Source organism: Maniola hyperantus, chromosome 11 (assembly GCF_902806685.2).
Source record: "Maniola hyperantus chromosome 11, iAphHyp1.2, whole genome shotgun sequence".
In the NCBI taxonomy this organism is placed as follows: Eukaryota; Metazoa; Arthropoda; class Insecta; order Lepidoptera; family Nymphalidae; genus Maniola; species Maniola hyperantus.
This window is the reverse complement of record NC_048546.1, coordinates 3,826,256-3,849,904: the sequence shown is the minus strand read 5'-3', so window position 1 is coordinate 3,849,904 and position 23,649 is coordinate 3,826,256. Positions and strand designations below refer to the sequence as shown.

Genomic DNA, 23,649 nt, shown 5'->3' with positions numbered 1-23,649 from the left:
TGTGCTCTCTTTTTAGTGTGAATGAGAAAGCAAACGTTCCTGTATCTACCTTTATTACTCTATCTACGGGACACGGAAAATTATATCTGTTGTCTTCTTTTTACTCATGTCGATAAAACTGGAAGCCTAAACTGTATTGTTTACCCGAGGTTTACCTCATGTTTACCTACTGATGTATGGATGACGTTATGAATTTATTATGTTGGCAATGATTAGTGTTGCCACTTGCCAGCGCTAAATTCCACTTATGGCTGCTTCAGTCACCAACAATTTTATTTATATGGTATAGCTCATATTAGTTAGGCTTATAAAAGAAACTTTAGCTCAAGTCTTTTCCCAATTTAAGAACCCTCTTCATATTAGAACAATCACTTTAGCAATCTATTTCACGTGTAAAAGATTTACACTACCCGGAGAGAAATATTGTACATCGACCTTTAGGAGATAGGGGTTTCTTTCGTAGAGCGTTCTTTGTCGTTGAGACCGACAAAACGTCACATAGGTATGAGTGAAAGAGACAACGCTCTACAAAGCCGAAATCTCATTCTAAAGGTTGATGCCAATGATATTAGAAGAAAATAGGTAGATACGTTATACGCGGACCGCAAGTGGCACGTTAAAACTAAGCTAATTAGCAAACCTGAGCTCAGTCGCCCGCTGTCGTCGCGCTATCGATGACGTCGTTGATAGTAATGTGTATTTTGTTTTCGTCTCCCAAAACAACCGAAAATGCCGTCGTGTGTGATGAGATTCTGCACAAACTACACAAGCAAGGTTTCCAAAAGTCAAGGAATCACATTTCATTCGTAAGTAAAACTATTTCTTTTATATAATTCGTATTTTTCACTTATTTAACAATAACAAACTCGTGCACGTTCGTGTAAAATGCAACTCATTGCAATTTGTACCTTATGTCACATGCCATAAGTACGTATCAAGTTATCGTTGTACGTATTTTAAAGTTTCCGATCAAAGAATATAAAATAAACAGATAGGTCTCTTCTGAGTATTGACAATTCAAATAGTGTGCATATTTCCTGTTTTAGGGAAGGATAAATTAACTATGGTCTAACATCTTTTTACGGTCCACTGCTGGGTCTCTTCATACAATGAGGGAATTTTGGCTATGAGTATGTAGATTGTGTAATAGTAAATATTTTCAAAAATAAAAAATATTTTCATTTCACATTTTATTCCTTTACCTACCTTCCCGCGGCTTCGTCCGCGTAAAATTTAGTAATTTTATTTCGACTTCTTTTCCATGTATGGGAGCCCCCTTTATTTAATTTAATTTAATTTTTATTATTTTTATTATAGCGGCAATAGAAATACATTCTGTGAAAATTTCAACTGTCTACCTATTACGGCTTACGAGATACAGCCCGCTGACAGATGGACGTACAGACAGCGGAGGCTTAGTAATAGGGTCCCGTTGGCACCCCTTGGGCACGGAACCCTAAAAACGAGCGGAACCGCGGGAAAAAGCTAGTTCGTAATATATTAAATACCACAGTATAAGGTTTTTTTTTACTATACAACTACAGTGTAGGCATAAATCGGCATTAGCCGAATAGACTTTACTGTTTTTTTTTCTTTGGAGTTTCTAGTTTACCGTCTCGTCCCGTCTCTTTTACGCTCGCATTATTAGGCATATATCCGTCCTTCTTCCACTCTTCTGTGCAGGACGAGGTAGTGCAAAATATAACCGTCTCTTTTTCGTGCGCAACTGAAGCTGAGGTTATTAGTTCACCGTCCTTTACTCTCTGTTGTGTGAGGTTAAAATACTATCTATGCGTTTATGTGTGTTGAGTCTTTCGGCGCTGACGCAGCGTGCCATTACTAAACATCGAATTTGATATAAGTAACCTATCTACCTATTTTTCTTCTAATATCATTGGTTGATGCACGTATAATATTTCTGGCCGGCTAACTACACAGATTCATCACTGAATATTTGATTAGATAGATTAGCCCCACCTAAGATGTATTAATTTCTTTCATCATAATTATTAAAAAATGTTTAAAATAAAACAGCATGAGTAAGTATAGTCTGTAATAATATCCAAAATATATTTATATTTAATACCTATTGCATAAAACAATAAATCATACAAATATACTTCAATTAGATAAAAATATGACTCAACTTAGTTGTGGCCACGTGAACAGGCCCATGAAGAGAGAAAAACGCGAATTGAGATGGAGTTGAGCCATTTTTACATAATTGTTTATGAATGTCACATTTACGATGGCTTAAACGCTAAAACAATAACTAGCCAAACAGTGCGTTATTACGAATTCAATACAACACGATTTTGTAAACATTTTATCAGTTATTTTATTGCATAATAATGATGTCAACCACTTATTAAAATAAATGATCTATTATTATTTCAACTTGCAGGAAAAGTGGGTAACTACAATACCTATGAAGATTTTAAAATATATGAATCGTTAGTAAATATTTTAGCATTACTACGATTACACCTGTAAGTTTCAATCAAGTAAGTAGCTTATGCAATTAGTTGCCAGCAAATTTAGGTAATTGACACTTATAAGAGTGTTTACATTAGTAAATTTGTTATAAGTTAATCATATAAGCTACTTACGTGAGCAAAACTTACAGTTGTAATATAGTCTTATACTGGTGTGCATAGATGGCTTCGGGACATTTCAATTATTTCGGCGTGAGCCCATAACACACTGTTTTTAGTTTCACCTGGCAACAAGTTAAATGTATGGCAGTAATGTGTAGGTATATTATTAAAAATCAATAAATATATTTTTGTACCTTGTGATTTCCATTCATGGAATATTATTATATTAATAAAATTATTATTTATACTTATAACATCAAAATATTTTTTGAAACTACCATTTCCAATAATTCAATACAACACTACATACACCTAAGAAATAACAATTAAATGATTTGTGATAAGAATATATTTTATGATTTAATAATATCTATAGTAAATCTTCACCAATATTTCTCGAGTGAGTTGACCAAATCCAAGGGATCAGTTTTAGGACCGTGTCGCTCAACAGGGATACCATTCTTGTCAATGATGAATTTTGTGAAATTCCATTTGATGAAACTTCCCAAAGTACCTCCTTGCTTGTGCTGGAAATAAATAACAAATATTTATATTTTAATGTACATGTTTCAAATGTATTCATCAAGATAAATCAAGAAGGTAAATATTTTATAGTAACCTTTTTAAGTTAACTAGATTTTTAGGGTGGGTGTGTATTTGCAGGGGTGGTCAAGTTTATTTAGTTTAGATTTAATAGATTTAATTATTGTATACTACTGAATTAACACCAAATGATAACTAAGTTGTTTCAACAAACAAATAACAATTTGTTTTTGGAACAGACTATATGTGTACAGTTATAATTACAAAGTACAAATAAACTACGATAATAATTTCTGTTACTAAGCTACACAACAAATAAAAACATACAAGTCAAATCAAGGTTATAAAACAGATCAATAACATGCATTGACAATTATTTTTCACTGAATATTTAATTCACAACTGCTGGTTCTCAAAGTAAATATTATTGATCTTAAGTACATAGAGTAAACTAATTTTAAGTATGGAGATAAAATTATTGTACATTATATATTTGTAAACTTATAAACTTTGAACAATAGATCTTAACATAGTGAGCCTTTCACAATGTGACTAGCAGAAAACAATGACCACTTTACTTTGTTTGGAATCATGTAGGTATAAGTCCCGCAAATTGCTATTGGGCCGAAACCATGTCTCATTATCATCGTCATTTTTTGACGTTAGCCGAACTAAAAATATACCATCAGCTCGAAACTTCAGTCTAGTGCTGACGTCACTAAAATGGCGGCCTAGCGCATTAGCAATTTGCGGGACTTATATAAGGATTTTATAAACGATTTTTGAAAATTCAACCCCTAAGGGGTGAAATAGGGGTTTGAAATTTGTGTAGTCCACGCGGACAAAGTCGCGAGCATAAGCTAGTGTACCTACCTTCAAAAACTTCCACAGTGGATGTGCAGAATCACTATTGACATCGATCTTCTCAAACAGATCAAACTTGACTTTGCGGTCACTTGCGAAACACACTATGTCTTCAGGGTTCCCTGGTTCCTGACCAGCGAACTGGTTGCATGGGAAAGCCAAGATGCGCAGACCTACAAAAATAAAATTGTATGGTTTATTTAAAATAAAATGTATGAGACCTTATTTTAAAAAAACTTAATTAATGTTTGGAAAATGATAAAGCAACAGACAGACACTTTCAGATTTACAATATTATTACTAGCTGATGCCCGCGACTTTGTACACGTAGATTTAGATTTTAAAAATCCCGAAGGAACTCTTTAATTTCCCGGGTTAAAAAGTAGCCTGTCTTTCCCTGGGATGCAAGCTATCGCTGTACCAAATTTCATCAAAATCGGTTGAACAGCAGGGCTGTGAAAGGCTAGCAGACAGACAGACAAACAGACACACTTTCGCATACATAATATTAGTTTGAAAGTATGGATAAGTCACAATTTGGATTAGATTGTTTTCCAAACCATTAATTTACTAGCTTTTCCCTTATCTTAGTCCGAGTGGTTTTTTATTTTTATTTTTTATAGTGCATGCAAAACAAGTATGTAATTCAATCTGAACATGAGGTGTTTATTATGCATTGTACAAAACAGATCTCAGCCGTGCTTGTGTATTTAATCCTTTTCAACCTGTCCTTTATCTACCATGTTGCAAATTCAGATTGGACCACTTGTTTTGGATACACTATAAGAACCCTTCATGGGATAAAAATAGATTGTTTCTCTCATGAGTTTGAAGTGTCTGTCTGTGAATTGTTTAATTATTTTTATTCAGTTACAAGTTGTTGACTGCAGAGTGCAATTTCATTACACGGCAGGTGAAGATGCAGTCTAATAGGGAAGCGGGCTAACCTAGAAGAGGTATGGTGGTTTTTCTATTCCCAAATACTGCCGGAAATTTAAGCTGGGGCGTCCCACTTAGAAGAGACCTCAGTGCGCACTACTGCCCAGTCGTCGCAACCACGCTTATAACTTCCTGTAAAATTTACCTTTGCTTTCACCATAGCGGTCATACAACTCGTTCAGTTGTTTATAGTTATTCGCAGTCAAGCCGCACTGCGAAGCGACGTTAACTATGATGCATACATGACCTTTGTACACGTCAAGTTTAACTTCTTCACCTTTTATGTTTTTCACTGTGAACTCATGAATACTTGTCGCACTCTTGTAGTCGGGATTATTATCTGCCATTTTGCTGTAATAATTATTTAATGTTTATATGGCTCTATATAACTTTTAAGTACTTGTGATTATCTTAACAGTTTAGAGACAAGAAAAAGATATAATCTTTGAAAAAACTATTAACTTCGCGAAAACATTGTGAAAGAATGACATGACACTAAAATTAAATTGACAAACTAGCCGGCATAGCCGGTTGCCGGCTATTATGTAATGGTATTGAAATTGAAAGTTTTTATATTATTATGTAATGTAATGAGAATTACGATAAATACATACATGGTACTTAGCTGTGCTCGAGTCAAACAAAATAAATTTCCAAAAGTGGGCACGACCAGTCTAGAAATCGCTTTAAATCCGAGTGTCATGATACTTGTTATTGATAAATGATAAAATGATAAAAAAAAAGTAAAAACTTGTCGTTTCACGAGTGCATTTACAAAGACTAGTGCAGGTTTTACACTAAAATATTCTTCTGAATAATTTTACAGCATGAAAATCAATACAAAATATATTTTTAGCTCTATTCATTAATATTTAAATGAGAAAAAAAAGAAAATATAATGAAATACAAATTGTACATTTACAAATTATACAGAGACAGAAGCTACCACACTACCATTTTACGACCAAAGAGAATATAATCACTATGGCTACGACCATTTTTGAAAGCTTACTAGAACCACAGAGCATTAAAAGAACTTGGAAGCCGTGTTTCCACTTTTGGGGATTTCACCTTATTTTAGGTTTTTTTTTGTGTTGGATCGGAGTGGATTTGTTGGACTACTGGTTAGTCCGTACGCCCCCAGGCCGTGGTGTGAGTCAACGTCCGTGTGATCTTAGAAATCGGGGACCTCGTCTTCGCCGGCAAAGGAGCTGTAATAAGGTTGAGTTGTGTAGCCCTATGAGATAGGGAGCATTGTTAGTCATGATTTGATCGTCGGGATCATTAAGGACGTGCTTAGAACGTCTTTTATCGAGGGGGTCGTTTCGGTTGGGGAGGGCATTTGATTTACGATTTTAGAAACAGTAAATTTCGAAGAATTACTGGTTTTCGTGTCTTGTGAAAATAGCTTTCTTACTTCCTGCATGCTGCATGTTGCACCATACAGATTTTATTTGTTTCAGCGGATTATAGCAAATTTAACTTTTAGTTCAATGTACCTATATCATGGACTTCCGCAAAGAAATGCTTGCTTCTATACAACATTAACACTTTTTGACAGGGATCTAGAGTACAATCGAATGAGAGTTTTTACCATAGATAATATACTAATATGATTTTTACAATTTTGAAAATGAGAGCAATCACCTTCTTAGTCATTTATGATCATAAAATCGTATGGCATTTAAATGTATAATTAGGGTGAAAGGGCCTACAGAATAATATATTAATATAATATAAATAAATTATTTAACAATTACGATTTTGGTATTCCGTAGAAATTTATTATTATAACTATTATAGTATTCTACGGAATACCAAAATCGTAAGTGGAAACACTGCTTAAGTCAAAATTCAAAAGTCAAAACAAAACTGACAAGACACCACAGACACAGACCAAATCCGTAGATACCTATTGATAATTTATTTTACAGTGCTGAAGCGGCCAGTCATTTCTGAAACGTAGTGATTATATTCTCTTTGGTCATTTCTTTGATTTGATTATAGAAACAGCAGATTTCGAAGAATTACTAGTTTTCGTGTCTTAAGAAATGGCTTTCTTACTTCCTAACGTCTGCAGGTGTCTGTGCTTGAGGAATCGGACCGGCCTCAACGTTGTACAAACTGCGTCATACCATGCTAACGTGAGTTTGTTTTTCATGTGCAATGTCAAGGTTTATCGATTTTTGGAACATTACATGGCGATTACATGATAATAAATTGCTTGCATTTTTGTTTTCAGGTTATCGACCACTACGAGAATCCTCGTAATGTTGGTTCGTTGGACAAGAAGGATAAAAGTGTAGGCACCGGATTAGTCGGAGCTCCGGCTTGCGGCGATGTTATGAAACTGCAGATCAAGGTTGATGAGAACGGCAAAATTATTGATGCTAAGTTCAAGACGTTCGGTTGCGGGTCTGCGATCGCATCGAGCTCTCTTGCCACTGAATGGGTGAAAGGCAAGACGGTAGATGAAGCACTTAAATTGAAGAATACAGATATCGCTAAGGAGCTGTCATTGCCTCCTGTCAAGCTGCACTGCTCTAGTGAGTATCTAATATAAAGATTTTGTTCTTGAAAATTGCCTGCCTTTTGATACCCAACTTTATTACAATAATGGTTTAGTGAATGCAGAACAAGTAAACCAATCTGAAGTTGCTATATGGCAGTTTGTGCAGGTCATAGACTAAAGATTGGATAGCCTGGATATATCTGTTGTGTAATGATTAATGTGCAGTAGAGGTGTACACTAGATTGAATTCAGTAAGTCATCGTTGTATAAACTTTAGCCATTTAGTTCTCATACACATTGGTAGCATTCATAATAGCCAATATGCAATGACCATTTCTCATTAATCCTGATTGGTTGAAGCAGAAGAGGGTGGTCATGTTCATGGTAGTGGTAAACTAATACTGCTTTAATCATATTATTTTATACTTTATGCAGTTTTTGGTCTACCTTACTATTGACTAACTGTTGATTAAAGATAACTGCTAATGTTAGTATAAATAATATTCTTTAATATATTTTGCTTGCAGTGCTTGCAGAAGATGCCATCAAGGCAGCACTCTCCGACTATAGGATCAAGCAACAAGATAAGAAATAAATAGAAAACATTGTGAATGATATATTGGAACAGATCTGTGATGGTATAATATTGGGGTTTGAATGACTATATAATTATAGTTTAGATGTAACTATTAGACTATTGTATTATTAGACCTTATCCAGCATGTAAGGCCGCTTAGATCTGTAAGTTTTGCTTACATAATTAAATGACTAGTGTAAATGTACTAAGTGTTTGCATTAGTAAAGTTGTAAGTTAATCATGTAAGCTAATTGCGTAACTAAAACTTGCATATTCCCAGCCGAATTCTAAACTAAAATGACAGAGTTCCATCATTTTCACAATTTCATTTTGAAAAGGTTGGCACTAATATTTGACCTGTCAATTTAATTTAGATGTTGAATAGGTTTTTAAACCAATGAATATTGAAGATTAGATTGTTAACTTATTGAAATCATCTCAGAAGAAAATGTTTATTATTGTGTTAAATCAATGTATTATGTAACTAAGATCAGTGTTTTATTTCATGTGCCTTCCAACAAGTTTGGTAGATTACTCCACATTTCTATTCATTGTCATGATCATCGCCGCTCGGCTCACTACAGAGCACAGGTCTCTCAGGTTTTGGCCATTTATAGTCTACCACGCTGACCATGTGCAGATTGATAGACTTCACACACCTTTGCGAACATTATGGAGAACTCTCTGGCATGCAGATTGCAGGTTTCCTCACGATGTTTTCCTTCACCATTAAAGCAAGTAATATTTAATTAATTAAAACACATAACTGCAAAAAGTTAGAGTAGAGTTGCATGCCAGGGATTGAACCCTCAACCTCTGATTAGAAGGCAGACATCCTAACCACTAGACTATCATAGCTTTCCATACTTCTATTAGCACAGTGTAAATACAAACAGTAAGATGTCCTTGATGTTTTGCCGACTGAGCTGCCTTTATAGTTGACTTGATCTAATACTAAGCAAAACAATTTTGTTTTGCCCACTATCACAGTTCACGACAGTTATGGAACTTTAACAAAACATCGAGGCATCGACGTCACTGGTAGGCGCCAAATGTTAGTACATTTGGCGCTCAAGCTCGAGCTTACACAAGAGCTTGTTGCTAGGATATCAATAAAAGAGTCAAATAATATTAATTAATATAATTCTATTACCTATGTAAAATGGGTAAATCATTAAATGTGTTGTGTATAAGTATCCGCCCCTCACTATGAGTTACAGTTTCACTAATGTTTCACAAAATGTTCACTAAGCTAGATCACAATGCCCAGTTTCTGTAGCGCGAGCTGTGCCGCGTCGGCCTTGGCTTGTTTTTTGTTAGCGCTCGCGACGGCCGGCTGGTATTCTACTCCAGCCACTTTTACCTGGAAGCAATACTAAGACAATTTTAAAATTATAATCCATACTCACAAATATAAAATGTGTTTGTCTGTCTGTCTGTCTGTAATCTTTTACAAGCCATTCACCTAAGAGACAGCTTACATAGCAAATTTATTGGTTTAAAGTTTTTTTTTAATTTTTAGTTTCATTCTTTTTTAGAAATATTCATCATCAACTGATAGACGTCCACTGCTAGACAGGTATTTTGTAGGGACTTGCGCCGCCTGAATCCAGCGACTCGTCTGATGTCGTCCGTCCATCTAGTCCAACGCTGCGTCTTCCGGACTCCAACTTCTAGCAGTTTTACGAAATATGTGTCCTGCCCATTGCCATTTCAGCTTCGCAATCCGTTGTTGGTTTAGAAACATTACTTTTGAAAACTCCCACGTTTTCTGGCGATAGCTCAAATATTGTTTTGCAGTTAAGGCAGTATAGTCAACGATACATCTACAACAAACCTTAAAGAGGAAGTTCTTCTTGTGGTCCGGGCCGCACTCGAAGCACAAGTTGTACTCCGGCGGGCCCAGCTTCTGCTTGGAGCAGTACTCGCCCAGCAGCGACACGGGGTGCTTGCCGCCCGCCACCAGCGGCGCGGGGCCCCGCCGCCCTATCCGCTGGGGCTTCAGCTGTGATAATAAAACATATAAGTATAGTGCGCGCAAAACACTGTGTTTGTGTGTGTACAACATGGGGTTATTCAAGGGGCGGACCAACAAATTCCTGAAATGCCGGCAACATATCGGCGGTTCACTTAACATCAGGTTCGGTAATCACTTACCATCAGGTGACCCGCCTGCTCATTTGCTCGCTATTTTTACTTAAAAAAACAAGTAGTCCAATATAAACACGAGGACTGCGCGTTGTAGGTACGTTGTACATAAACGTTATAGAGAGAATCTATATAAGTCATTGGCGCTGATTCTGTTGTTTTTCGCTAAACTAAATTTAGAGTATCGGCATCCTTTTCTTTTTAATATTGCTAAAAAAGGACGGAACTCGAATTTTACATTTAAAGACTAAATTTTAGTTAAACTATAACACTAGCGTGCGTATCGTTTAAATTAAACGATACGCTCGCGACTGGCAGCTAAAGTCACGAGGTATGACGGCTCTAAATTAAACTTAAAACTGTCAAACTAAGTCTGTCCTTTTCATATAATATTGGTAAGAAGAAGATGCGAATGCTCTAAAATTTAGTTGTGCTCAGACTCAGTACTACTATATTGTGGCTAATTCCGTTGTACACAATCTCTAAACTAAACTAAAATGACACGTGCTATCCCTTTCATAATGTTGCTTGCGGAAAAGGATAACACTAGATGTAGACCTGTTAATTTAGTTTAGCTTAGAGATTGTGTACAAGAGAATCAGCCCCAATGTGCAATATTTGAAGTTTCTAAAACCAGCAGACGCGAACGTAGTTCCATCCCTAGTTAGAATAGCCGCCAAACAAAACAACTGTTGAGACCGCCATCTTTTATCTAGGTATTTTCAGTAGTTGGTGCCATAGATTAAAGCTTTTTTGTTATTTCCAAATTCTAACATGTCTTTTTATTTTTACTAAATTCAAAGAAATTTTACTTTAACCGCGTAAAAGATCGCACTAACGTAAAAATCATGGCAATATGTATCTGATTTATACTCACGTTCTTTCCATGCCTCGTACTGACTTCTTCTTTGGACGTCAGACCTCTAGTGTCCAACTTGACCTCTAACATCAAAGGCTGAAGGGTCCCAGTTCCTTCTTTACCCAAACCTTGCCCCGGCGTCCAGCCCATCTTCTGGAGTAGATGCATTCCCATCCCGCCCTCAACCGGCGCCGCGCGGACCAACTGATCCTATATAAAACCATAGATTAATTCTCAATCTAACAATAGACAAAGGTTCGTCATTATCATCTCAATTTATTTTTGTAATCTATAGAGAGTCAGCCCCCTTTTTTTGTTGCTGCTAGAAGGCACTCCGCTCTACCGTTTAATTTTTTTATTACAAATCCTACTTTTTATTGGTTTTTTTAAAAATTTATTTACGGCCCTAATAAGTCAAAGTCCTTTCAGGCCTTTGTAACATATACAAATACTACAGTTTAATTAAAACTCAGAACAATAACCGGTAACATAAGTTTGTGCCACAGAGTATTAATAAGAATAATAAAAGTCAAAATTTACTTCTTGTTTATTTTTAAAACAATAGTTTGATTTGTTGCTCATATCTTTCTCTTTGGTTTTGGTAACAATATTGCCAATACACTCGGTACACTAGAGAATAAAATATATAACCTATATTCTTTTCACAAATGTATTTTGCACTAATTTAGGGTGAGATCTATAGAGCGCACTTTGACTTTGCACAGACTTAAGATTCAGTTAAAACGAGACAGACTCATGTGAGAGATATAGCTCTGTCTCGTTTTAACTCTGTCTTAAGTCTAAGCTAAATCAAAGGGCGCTTATAGATCTCACCCTCAGTTTCGTGGTAGCCTCATAAAACGGAAAACCAATCGCCACCAGTCAACAGTCAGTGAGTTCGCTATTGCATTTATTATTATGAACCACAAAATCTTTGGATAAAATTCCACCCAATGTTGAATATGTGCGGTGCGACCCCGAAACTATCAAAATATTTTTAGTGTTTTACAACCAATTTGTTCGACAAGTAATTTTTTTTACAAATTCTCCATTTTTGTATTCCTTCCCTGTATCCTTACCTGTGACGTGGGTACATAATATGCACCTATCGTTCGGCCGTGGTTGGTCTATCGTTGCGCGCGACTCCATATCTTTTATAAGCTGCAACAAATATTCACGCATTCCCCATAAACAAGCCTAGTTTTTTCTTAGGGCCACTAATTTGTTGTTATTGCGGCTAAAAGAATCGCTAGGCTATGGTGGTTTATAAGAACATAATGACTGAGCTATTATTTGTTAGACGATATATTAATTTAATTGAATTTGTTAAATAGAAAGGCAAGAAAACTTGTCCCAAACGCTTTATCTATTTTTTGAAATATTAAGTAGGTATTACATACTTTTAAAACAATAATGATTTACGCATAAATCATGGTATGTTATATGATGTAAATAAAAAAAATTAAAACCACCTGTTTACATAATAAATCGTCATATTATGTTTACTTTAATTCTGCATAAGTAGCAAAAAATTACAATTATCAAATAAGTCAGTCATTTTATTTGTAAAGGGGAAAACTGAATATTTGTATGCCATTGTGTATAGTTTGTTTTTGTAGAAGGTGAAAAGCAGCGAGAAGTATGATAATTATTATGTTTAATAATTTAAAATTATGATAAATCTGAAGGACTTTTCGTTTCGGAAAGTATGTAAAGCACTTTACAACTGAAGAAAACTGTCTTAAAAAAAAATAGTAAGTAATTGAAATTAGTTACATTTAGAAATTAGTAAGAGAATCAATTTAGTTTGTATTCGAATCAGACCAAGTTAGTTCTATAATCTTCAGAAATCTCCTCATTAAATCATTGGCAATCAGTCAATTATTGTGGTTGCCAAGAATCGTTCCTACATTTCACCTTCTAAAAACTGACTATAGTGGTAAATTACACGCCATGACATGCAATGGCCTGAAAATTACCACTTCATTGAAATTGTTTTTGCGCTTTTTATTTAGTGTAACCAGCGAACTAAAATAGTTCTGCCTTTACACGTTATAGTGGATTTCGAGACGTGATGGTTAAAACAACATTCACTCGACGGCATTTAAAAACTTCTAAGTATAGGTCTAGGTATAGGTACTGAAAATATTAGACTGATTTTTTATTAAGCGTTGATACCTTGATTTGTTTGGAATTGAAAAGTTTTTAGATTAATTAATAACTTAAATAGCCCAATTTCAGGTAAATTATTATTGGTATCCAAAGGTCTGTACTGCTTACTTTAATTTAAAAGAATAATGATTATTTAAAAAAAATACAGGGTGTAATTAGAACGCTAGCAAAAACTATACGCTAATAGTATACTACCTAAACACAATCCAATATCAATAAACATTTGCCTTATACTTGTAATTTTAGTGATTTAGTATTTTTCAAACCCGCAATGTATAGCGTGCAAAACTCGGGCTCGATGCCACGCCTACGACGCGGCATTGACCCGCGGCACCTAGCTACGCAACGTTCGTTGATCTCTAGCATCAGTCCGATGTTTTATTTGCAATACATTGCGAACTTTTAAAAACTACTGGGTTTTTAATTAATTTGTCGCGTTTTTTTTTTGGTATCTTATCATTGATCATCAGTACTATCACCCGTCATTGTTTTTGCTAGAGTTCTAATTAAAGCCTGTATATTATTCATCAAGTTAATTATCATTTTATCTCCCCAAAAAGTTATACTCGTTTTTGGATTTGATGACGCAGTATATATCCAGAAAAAAATCAGTTTTGCGCATCATGGATAAATGAATTTTTTCATGCATTAATTATTATTATAATAAGATAAATATGTATTTGTGACCAATTAAAAATAGCAATGTTGTCATAACCATCGTATATAATGTATAACAAGTCAGAAAGGATAATACATATTGTATTATGAGTTCCGACCAAAGCCGCCGGCGCATAGAGAGGGTAACGCGAATCCCGACCGCTTTGAGCTGAAAGAAAAGTTATTTAGAGTATCGCAGTATTAAACAGAACGAGGTTATTTTAATAATTGAAAAAGTTAATAAATTAAATTAAACTGTGTTAAAATTTTATTTAGTATAGATAATATTGATAAAAATAATAATCTACAAGGATTGTTATGTATTTTATATTGTTTCAGATGATAGCAATAGTTTTAGATATAATATTAGAGAGATTATTATTAGAGTTTTAGATGTAATAATAGTCTGTCTAACGAAAGCTGAGACTTGAGAGTGGATTAAAAATACGCAAAAATAAATGTCAGTGGGTTTGAGAATCACATTCTTTTACCGTTAAATTGGGACCACTTTATCGGTTAGTAAAATATGTAAATTTATGAAATTTAATTTGAATATTATATTATGGCGGCGCCTTTGCCTGGTTCTGTTTAATATTGAGGTTTTTATGTGTATGTCATAACTCATAATATACTTATGTATTTATAATATAATTATATATATACCAAAAGTGAGTGCAGTCAAAAAATTGTGAATGTATACATTTTACTGCATAATTATCTTTGAAATCTAAGTACATAACTTAGTAATGATAGGGATATCTTTAATCAACAATTTTAAAATTGAATGCCCAATCGAAACCAGGTCTCTGGAGTCTACTTGAGTGAACTTGCACTTGTCCATCTGTCCGTCTGTCAGAACCTCATAACTTCTGAATTACTGAACACAATAACTACAAATTTAAATAGTATGTAAACTGGCCTTCAACTGAATATTGCTTTTAAAATATAAAAATCTTTATTTCAGGGGGGCTGTCATACGAAATGGGGGGCTTTAAAGTGGAGATTGAATAAACGCTATATAAAAAACGGCTATAAATTAGAAACTGAAAATTGTGTATAATTTCAGTTATATCCTATACTTGAACAACAAATACTAAAATTAAATAAATATTATAAAGAGACGAAATTATTTCATTTTAATAGGCATCAGTATTTCAACATAACTTCATAATTATCTTAATAAATGGCGCTATTAGCAAAATTCAACCATCTCTAATAATAATCTTTAAGTAGGTCTTTTTGCGCCTAATGTTAAAAGTTAACTACATATTACAATAGGGCCGATTCTCTTGTACACAATCTCTAAACTAAACTAAAATGACACGTCTAAATCTTTTGCTATCCCTGTCATAATGTTGCTAGCGGAAAAGGATAGCACTAGATTTAGACCTGTCAATTTAGTTTAGAGATTGTGTACAAGAGAATTGACCCAAATATATAGTTAAAACTATCTTATAGGAATTATGGGATACCATGAAGTCTTAGTATGGGGCGAACCACTAATATTTCATCTAACCTCAACAACACTTTACATAAATAATGAACAATAATATGTAATTGATTTCAAGATAAATGAGTTTAAATAGTATATGAAACTCCAAGTAATTAGGTAATGGGGCTGATTCTCTTGTACACAATTTCTAAACTAAACTAAATTAACAGGTCTAAATTTAGTGCCATCCTTTTCCGCAAGCAACATTATGAAAGGGATAGCAATAGATTTAGACGTGCCATTTTAGTTTAGTTTAGAGATTGTGTACAATGGAATTAGCCACATTGGCTAGTTTAATTAAACTACCCAAATTAAAGTCACTGCAAGAGACCTATGTCCAGCAGTGGACGTCTTTCGGTTGATGATGATGATGATGAAAGTTGTATGAAAAAGGTTACAGCAAAAAATGCTGTTTTTCAAGAAAAAAATAATTGTAAAACTTTGTTTGATTAAAGATATCCCTATCCCCTGAACACATTCGACTAAATCACAAGACAGTTGCATATAAATAAGTCCAAATAGGTCAATATCTCCAAGCGAATAACCCGAGTTAACCCAAAAGGCATACCTTTTTCGCCCAAGCTTGTGTTCCGCTCGCCAGCTCCCGAGGAGTGAGGATTTGGGCGCCAGTGGAGCCCGTGAACTGCCCCAGGCTTGAACTCTTTGACCACCCAAACTGACAAAAAAAAGAAAATGAAACCAACTATCCAATCAAACCTTTAGAAGGAGATAGCAGATTTGTAAAGCATTGTATCTATCGTTGAGACCGTCAAAACGTCATATCTGTCACTCTACAAAGCCGAAATGTCATTCTAAAGGCGGATGTAGATTACTTTTTGACGTGTAGTGTAAGTTAAGACGTCACTTTCAATTCGGGAGGTCGGGGCTTCGATCCCGGGCACGCAACTCTAACTTTTCAGAGTTATGTGCATTTTAAGCTATTAAATATTAACATGCTTTTACTGTAAAGGAAAAAAAGAAACATGTATGCCTGAGTTCTCAATAATGTTCTCAAAGGTGAATGAAGTCTGCCAATCTGCACTGGGTTAGCGTGGCAGACTATGATCTAAGCCCTTCTCATTCTGAGAGGAGACCCGTGCTCAATAGTGGGCCGGCAATGGGTTGATCATGATGATACAGCCAGTGAGTGAAGTGCAGTTTTTTGGTCATATTAGAGTTGTTGGTTCAATGTATGTAATATATTTATACTGTAATATAGACATTTACAACTCAGTAGTATGACAATGTAGTTAGGTTAATGTGTATTAAGATCTTAACATACAACAAGCCCCCCTGTTCACGCTGGGCCAACACGCCCGGTGTACATTAGCTGGCTAGGTTACCGACTTTTGGTAGGATTTCACATAAATCAAAGGATCTTGGCACAACCAGTAAATAACTCAGGCACTGGCTAACGTTTGCCGTACGCATTGGCCAATGTGTACTAGAGTATACTTACACCTCTCAGAGTGCTCAATTCATTTTGCTCTTGTTCCTTGCGAATTAGTGCGATTTTTTGTGACACGATTGATGCTAGATCCTACCAATAAAGAAAACATAATATTATTATTCTTATACATTGTGGTTTTTTAACTAAAACACTAAATCCATACTAATCCACGCTAATATTACAAATGCGAAAGTGTGTCTGTCTGTATGCTAGCTTTTCACGGATATTATGCATCCCAGGCATATAGGCTATAGTACGCGGCCGAAAGTAATGTACATCGACCTTTAGAACGAGATAGCAGATTTGTAGAGCGTTGTCCCTGTCGTTGAGACCGACAAAACGTCATATAGGTATGAGTGACAGAGACAACGCTCTACAAAGCCGAAATGTCATTCTAAAGGCCGATTTACATTACTTTCGGCCGCGTACTATAGCCTATACGTTTATCAGATACGACGCAAAATTGAAACTGAGGGAACTCACAATTTTCGGTGGTTCAACTCCCGGGGGGTAGGCTTGTGGCCCCGGCGCCGGCAGTGCGGGGACTGACGTTAGTTCTGGAAAAAGAAACGATTTGAATAAAACAATTTATGGACTACTAGCTGATGCCCGCGACTTCGTCCGCGTGGATTTAGGTTTTCAAAAATCCCGTGGGAACTCTTTGATTTCCCGGGATAAAAATTAGTCCTTCCCCGGGATGCAAGCTATCTTTGTACCAAATTTCATCAAAATCGGTTGAACGGATGGGCCGTGAAAGGCTAGCAGACAGACAGACAGGCAGACAGACACACTTTCACATTTATAATATTAAGTATGGATGTAACCAGAACGCTGGCAAAAACGAAGACAGGTGATAGTACTGATGATCAGTGATATGATACTACAAAAAAAACGCGAAAGATGTAACAAAACCTATATTTTGTAAAATTTCACGACATATTGCAAATAAAACATCTGACCGACGCTTTAGGTTGGGGAACGTTCCGTAAGTAGGCCACTCGGAGTAAATGCCGCGTCGTAGGCGGGTCATTGACCCGAGTTTTGCACGCTATACATTGCGGGTTTGAAAAATACTAAGTCACTTACACTACAAAATGAGGCAAATGGTTATTGGTATTGGATTGTGTTTAGGTAGTATGACAATAACGCTTAGTTTTTGCTAGCGTTCTGTTTACACCCTGTATATATATATATTTTAATACTTTAGACTAGCTACAATCAGAACTGCTGGCAAGTGATGATGCAGTCTAAGATGCAGAACGCTTGGCTAGAAGATGCCTATTCACTCTTGGCTTGAAGATACCTATATTAAAATTGGAGGGGAAAATTGATGCTGGAAGGGCGTTCCATATCCGTTTTTACATGGATATAGCAGTGTTTGTTTGTTTGTTTGTTTTTAAATCACACCGCAACGCAGCAACGTATTGATCTGATTTTTTACATAGATATAATTAAGTGTGTTAGTTTATTCGTTTGTTCTTCAATCACGCCGCAACGGAGCAACGTATTGATCTGATATTTTACATGGATATAGAAAGACATGGAGAGTGACATAGGCTCCGTTCCCACGGGATTTTTAAAACACTAAATTCACGCAGACAAATTCGTTGGCATCAGTTAGTAGAATAATAAATACTTACGACTTGTAGTGCCAGTAGTAAACCCTTTCATATACGCCGGCGTACTCGCCGCTGGTGCTGGTGGTGCTGGTAGGGCCAACGGCTCCGAACTACTACAGAAAAAACAAAAAAAAAAACCAAGTGCAAGTTACAAAGCGCGTCGGTTTGGGACGAACCAATCGAATGCAATTGCTCCACATTCGGGTCCTTAACAGTCGATTTTTTTAAATAGATTGCCAATTTCTATCTTTTAATCGCCCATCGCTTAAATACATGCATTGCAGCAACTCCTAATGAAAAGTTGTGTCACACGAGAGCAGTGATTTGTATCTTGTACCTTTGAATCCATCACTACTGTAACTTAAAATCAGTTGCAACCTCTTTATTCAATTTTTGAATCCTTCGCTTGCTCGGGATTCAATCTCGCATTAACAGCCTAGTTGCACTACTTCAATACTTTCTATTTTCAGAATGACAATTTTTTTTTAAAAGAAAGTAATAATAAAATAACCGTAATCTTTGAACAGAAAGTGACTTACCTAGTTGTTGCTGGAGGTGAACTAGTTTTCTCTTGTGGTTTTGTGTTCAACTTTGCGACTTGCTGAAATTAAAAAGCAATATTTATTTGACATCCTCATATTTCCATAACATCCTCTTAATTAATTTATTACAGTGACCATGACAAAAAAGACTTTATTGGCTTGGAAGAATTATTATTATTTACATGTTATCCTTCTTAAGCTCGACGGGCACCCACTCTGATGCCTTTTCCCTGTGCTGTGATCCTGACGACACAGAATTGCAGCCAAAGCTAGTGGCTACAGGCAGGATACTAATTTGATTTCCAGGGTACTGACTTTATTGGTAGGAGAGAGAGAGAGAGTTATTATTTACCATGTTATCCTTCTTGGGCTCGACGGGCACCCACTCTGAGTCCCTGTGCTGTGATCCTGATGACACAGGGAATTGCAGCCGAAGCTCTTCCTTGTTGGCCACAGGCAGGGTACTGGACTTTATTGGCAGGGGAGCTCCACCCTAAAGGAAAACAAATACAAAACATTGAAAAAGTAAAAACAAGGTGGTATTAAAAAGCTGTGCCTGATGACTTTCGATTAAAAAATTTTTTAGTATTGAAAAATAGTGTTATTTCACTACTGTTAATACTCCTAATACTAAAAAAATTGGTCTGACACATGTGCACGAGCGCAGCAAGCACGATTTTTTTCGGTTTATTCTATTCCCACTTAGTTTTTAGTAGTCTTTTCTCGCTGGCTGTGCCGTCAAGCCGTGACGTCACAGGAGCACAGATATTTCCGACAGTTTATGTTTGGTAAATATTAGTAACTCACCCGAATGTTCATAACGATAGGCGCCTTCTCCTTGACCAGGAAAGGGTGATGGAAGGCGATCATATCTTCATTCTCACTCATGTCTTCATCATTGGATGAAACAGAAGACAGTTCTCCAAGGGCCTCCTTCTTTGACAGATGCTTGCAGAAGTCCGTTAGTTCGTCTACTGATTTACCTGTCATGATAATGACACAATGTAAGACTTGAGACTGACAAATCAAGTTAGAATGATAAACCGGACAGCAGAGTAAAAGAGTAATGATGAGCTCTTCTAAAAGATTCTATGGGTTGTGGGGCTCTTATGATTCTTATGCCACATGGCAATTGTAAACTAAATAGTACTATCTAGCATCTATATCCTGAACACCCTAACACATTGGCACAAGAATTGCTTGAACGCCAACACTAAACGCCTTAAAAGGTGGCAGGCACATACTAGAATTGGACGAGAGATGAACATACTCAACAATCTACAACACAAAAAGCGAGGATATTTACTGGAATACCCCCTAAATTCTACAAATTTTACACATTTACCCAAAATCTGATAATGGCTAGAAAGCCGATGGCAGATAGACATATTATAAGAAAAAAAAACCTGAATAGTTTTCGAGGTCAGCTATCAATAGTAAAACTATCGATAGTCTGCAACACTATTGCTAGTAATCCTAAAAAGATTTTTTTCTCTCTTTCTCTTCTATCTGCGATCAGTCCCTGGACTATAAACAGATTGGAGAATCTGAAGAATCAAAAAGAATAGCAGCAGTTCTTACCCCCAGACTGTATGGCAGCCATAACTTGGTTCCTAGTATGTGGTGGTAGCGCAGCAGCGCCGGCCGGCACAGCGCCGTTTTTGAGCATGTTGATTGCATTCCTTCGCGCTACCTCCAGAAGACGCTTCTTTTCACTATCGGCCAGTTTCACACCCGTTGGAGACCTGTTACGTCATAACAAAAAATCTGGTCACTTCGTTGCTCCCTTACAGCGTGATTGAAGGACAAACTAACAAACGTACACACTTTCGCCTTTATAATAAAATAAAACAAATTACATTTTTATTTTGCCTTTCTTACCTAGATCGTCGGCCTCTATGTCGTGGTGATAACCTTCTATGCAGTGACTTGGGAGGTGATCTGTGCCGTATTCTAGACGGAGTCCTTCGCCTAGATCTGGAGCGGTGTCGCGAATGGCTCCTACGTCTCGATTTAGATTGGGAAGATCTTCTTCTTTTTGATGCTGAGCCTGATCTTGAACGTCGTGACTTACTGCCTGACCTAAGCACATTATAATTTAAATATGGTACATGAATTTATTAGATATTTAATCACCTCACAAAGATATTTCTCAGTGTTCAAAATATTTTTTGATCTTAGAATATCTGTTTAAGCACAATTAAAAATGAAATTTTGATACACAAGTCATACATCTAGTAAATTACTAAGTAATTGTTAATCATTTAAAAGGCAAAATTTTCTTGTATTAAGAAAATAGTTTTTAACTAACCTTTTTCTAGAACTACTGCCGTCTCTCCGTGAGGATTTGAGTTCTGATTTTTTGTGTTTGTTAGGTGAAATCTTTTCTTCAGCAGTACTGTAGAAAATATAAATACACAAATATGACATTATATTTTAATATCGACAGTATATTATATTCTCTCCTTTATGAATTGTAATAGACCAACCATTTTTATTATTGCTAGAGAATCAATATACACTTATAACAAAGGTAAACAAATGAAATTAATGTTTACATTATAAGGAGTTATTTGTTTGAGGGAGTATACACTACATTAAGAACTAATTAATGCCTGTGACTTCATTGATTTAAGTTTTTAAAAACCTGTCTGAACTCTGGGAAATCCCAGGATAAAAAGTAGCCCATGTCACTTGCTAAGCAATTCAGAACATTAAATTTTTTGAATATTCTTACACTTTAATCTCTTCAGCAGCTTGTTTCTTTAGTATTCCACCGGGATCTGAAGATTTTGGGAACTGTGAATTTGATTCATCCTCTTTTTCACTACTGCTGGACGAATCAGTCAATTCCCCTTCTTCCTCTTTCTCAGCTTTTTTTCTGGCTTCCTCCTCAGCTTTTTTCACGGTTTCCTCAAACACTGCACTAAACTTTAAATTCTTAATTTGAATTTTACTCTTGGCCTTATCACTTTCTGCTGCTGCATCTAATTTTTTATCGAGCTTCAAACGTAAATCGTTACACTCGAGTTTTTCTTTAGGTGATTCAGGCATGGGTATCATACTTGCATCAATATTACTAGTAGAGTCACTTAAATCTATAATGTCCTCCGCCTTTATAGTTAATCTATAATCTTTCTCTTTTTTTACCTTGTATTCTTCTTTCACTGGATATTCAATTTTAACATGGCTGTTTTCCTTCTTTATTTTCTTTTCAGGTTCCATTTTAACTAATACAGGCGTGTGCGACCGGTGGCGAGACGGCGAATGGTCATCTTTCCGCTTTTTGGACTTACTTTTCTTTCTTTTCTTGCGTTTATGAGAATAATCACTACTATCGGAGTCACTGCTAGAACTGGAACTACGACTGCGTTTTTTCTTTTCTTTCTTATGTTTCTTCTTACTTTTTTTGGATTTCTTAAAGGAAATCTCCTCGATCTTCGGTGGATCAGCATTGAAGGCACTAAAAAGTTCTGATAGAATCTCACTTGAGGACTTCGTGGTTTCCTCTTTTTTTCGCTCCGGTGTGGTTTTTTCCCTTTTGATTAGCATCTCTATTTTGTCTATTAAGGTAGCCATCGTAGTTAATAGCTTAACGAAATTCGATTTTCGGAGACCAATACCACACGAATTGAATTGTAGAGATAGGAAAACTCAATTACTACAACAAATTAAAAATAAGCAAAACGTTCACCATCTTGTTGGTAATTTTTGACATTTTGACTGATTTTGACATTTGATAGGCCATAGACAACTCAAGCAAAGATTTACAGATAATAAATAGTCACAGAGTACTTTGGTAATATTGTGAATAGTCCACAACATACCAAAATGGGGCGAAGGGACGATCCAAATGTTGGATCCAAATTTACCAATTTTGCTAATTTATTGGGTCAAAGATGGCCATTGGCCACGGATATCCTAAGGTGGAATACTCATCGTGTATAGATCGACCGGAAAGAGACAAAATAACAGCGCCCCTTTGATATTTGTAATTTTTTAAATTATTAAAAACAATGGAGAAGTAATAATAGTAAAATTGTATTTATATTATACCTCGTGTAAATTATCTTCATTTAAACTCCATAATATTCTAAATCTTTTACACTGACATGCACTGGTGAATTGCATGGATATTGAAACAAACTTACGAAGTAAAGGACCTTCTCTAGTAATAATTTACTTTTAACTTTGGCTTAACATGCCTATTTCTTGAATACGATAAAACTAGCGGACAACCAGAGTGTGCTATTACGCTAGACAAATTTATATTGAACTTGGAATCCCAACTCCTGAATCATGATGCTGCAAGGTACTGAACTCCTAAGTCTTGGGGATTCGGGAATTTTTGATAGTGAATTGATATTTCTCGACTCTAGTATCATAAGGTCGGATGTGTACCTCCGACCAAACTCACTTTTTTACATAAAGGTAATGAGCATTTCGGGCTCTTTCTGCCAAGCTGACACCAGTATTTCTATCTCTTTTCGTTGCAAAGATAAATACATGCATAATGTCGTATCTGAACACATTCTAAAAATTTGGAGAACCATAATTATATTTTTTGACTTGCGTATGTATGCACCAAAGCAATGGAGAAAAATGATAGATGTATTTTGAGTTCGACCATTATGCTACGAAATAAGTTTATTTGTAATACTAGCTGGTACTGCAGTTA

General features: G+C 35.7%; 3 protein-coding genes across 10 annotated transcripts; 1 reads left to right on the top strand and 2 right to left on the bottom strand.

The window, feature by feature from the left end:
- Window positions 1-2,038: 2,038 nt before the first annotated feature.
- LOC117986476 (uncharacterized) lies at window positions 2,039-5,725 on the bottom strand. The gene is made up of 4 exons (XM_034973312.2): window positions 5,558-5,725; window positions 5,089-5,294; window positions 4,014-4,177; window positions 2,039-3,124 (listed from the first exon to the last, which is right to left on the bottom strand). The coding sequence occupies exons 1-4, from the start codon at window positions 5,644-5,646 to the stop codon at window positions 2,981-2,983; spliced, it is 603 nt and encodes a 200-aa protein (XP_034829203.1). The 5' UTR covers window positions 5,647-5,725; the 3' UTR covers window positions 2,039-2,980.
- A 1,146-nt stretch (window positions 5,726-6,871) lies between these two features.
- IscU (Iron-sulfur cluster assembly enzyme) lies at window positions 6,872-8,520 on the top strand. Its single transcript, XM_034973314.2, has 3 exons — window positions 6,872-7,087; window positions 7,186-7,489; window positions 7,983-8,520. Exons 1-3 carry the CDS (start codon window positions 6,995-6,997, stop codon window positions 8,048-8,050), a joined length of 465 nt encoding a protein of 154 aa, XP_034829205.1. The 5' UTR covers window positions 6,872-6,994; the 3' UTR covers window positions 8,051-8,520.
- A 638-nt stretch (window positions 8,521-9,158) lies between these two features.
- Son (Son RNA binding protein) lies at window positions 9,159-22,708 on the bottom strand. Of its 8 annotated transcripts, none has more exons than XM_069501884.1 (14): window positions 21,709-22,708; window positions 21,283-21,369; window positions 20,853-21,053; window positions 20,553-20,716; window positions 19,779-19,954; window positions 19,324-19,464; window positions 18,969-19,030; window positions 18,451-18,542; window positions 17,294-17,367; window positions 16,820-16,900; window positions 15,929-16,036; window positions 11,058-11,249; window positions 9,870-10,037; window positions 9,159-9,407 (listed from the first exon to the last, which is right to left on the bottom strand). In XM_069501884.1, the coding sequence occupies exons 1-14, from the start codon at window positions 22,548-22,550 to the stop codon at window positions 9,285-9,287; spliced, it is 2,511 nt and encodes an 836-aa protein (XP_069357985.1). In that variant the 5' UTR covers window positions 22,551-22,708; the 3' UTR covers window positions 9,159-9,284. The 8 variants fall into 8 exon arrangements, with proteins under 8 accessions (XP_069357985.1, XP_069357986.1, XP_034829196.1 ...); XM_069501885.1 differs by having other exon boundaries at window positions 9,159-9,395; XM_034973305.2 differs by having other exon boundaries at window positions 18,451-18,539.
- Between the last annotated feature and the right edge of the window lie 941 nt (window positions 22,709-23,649).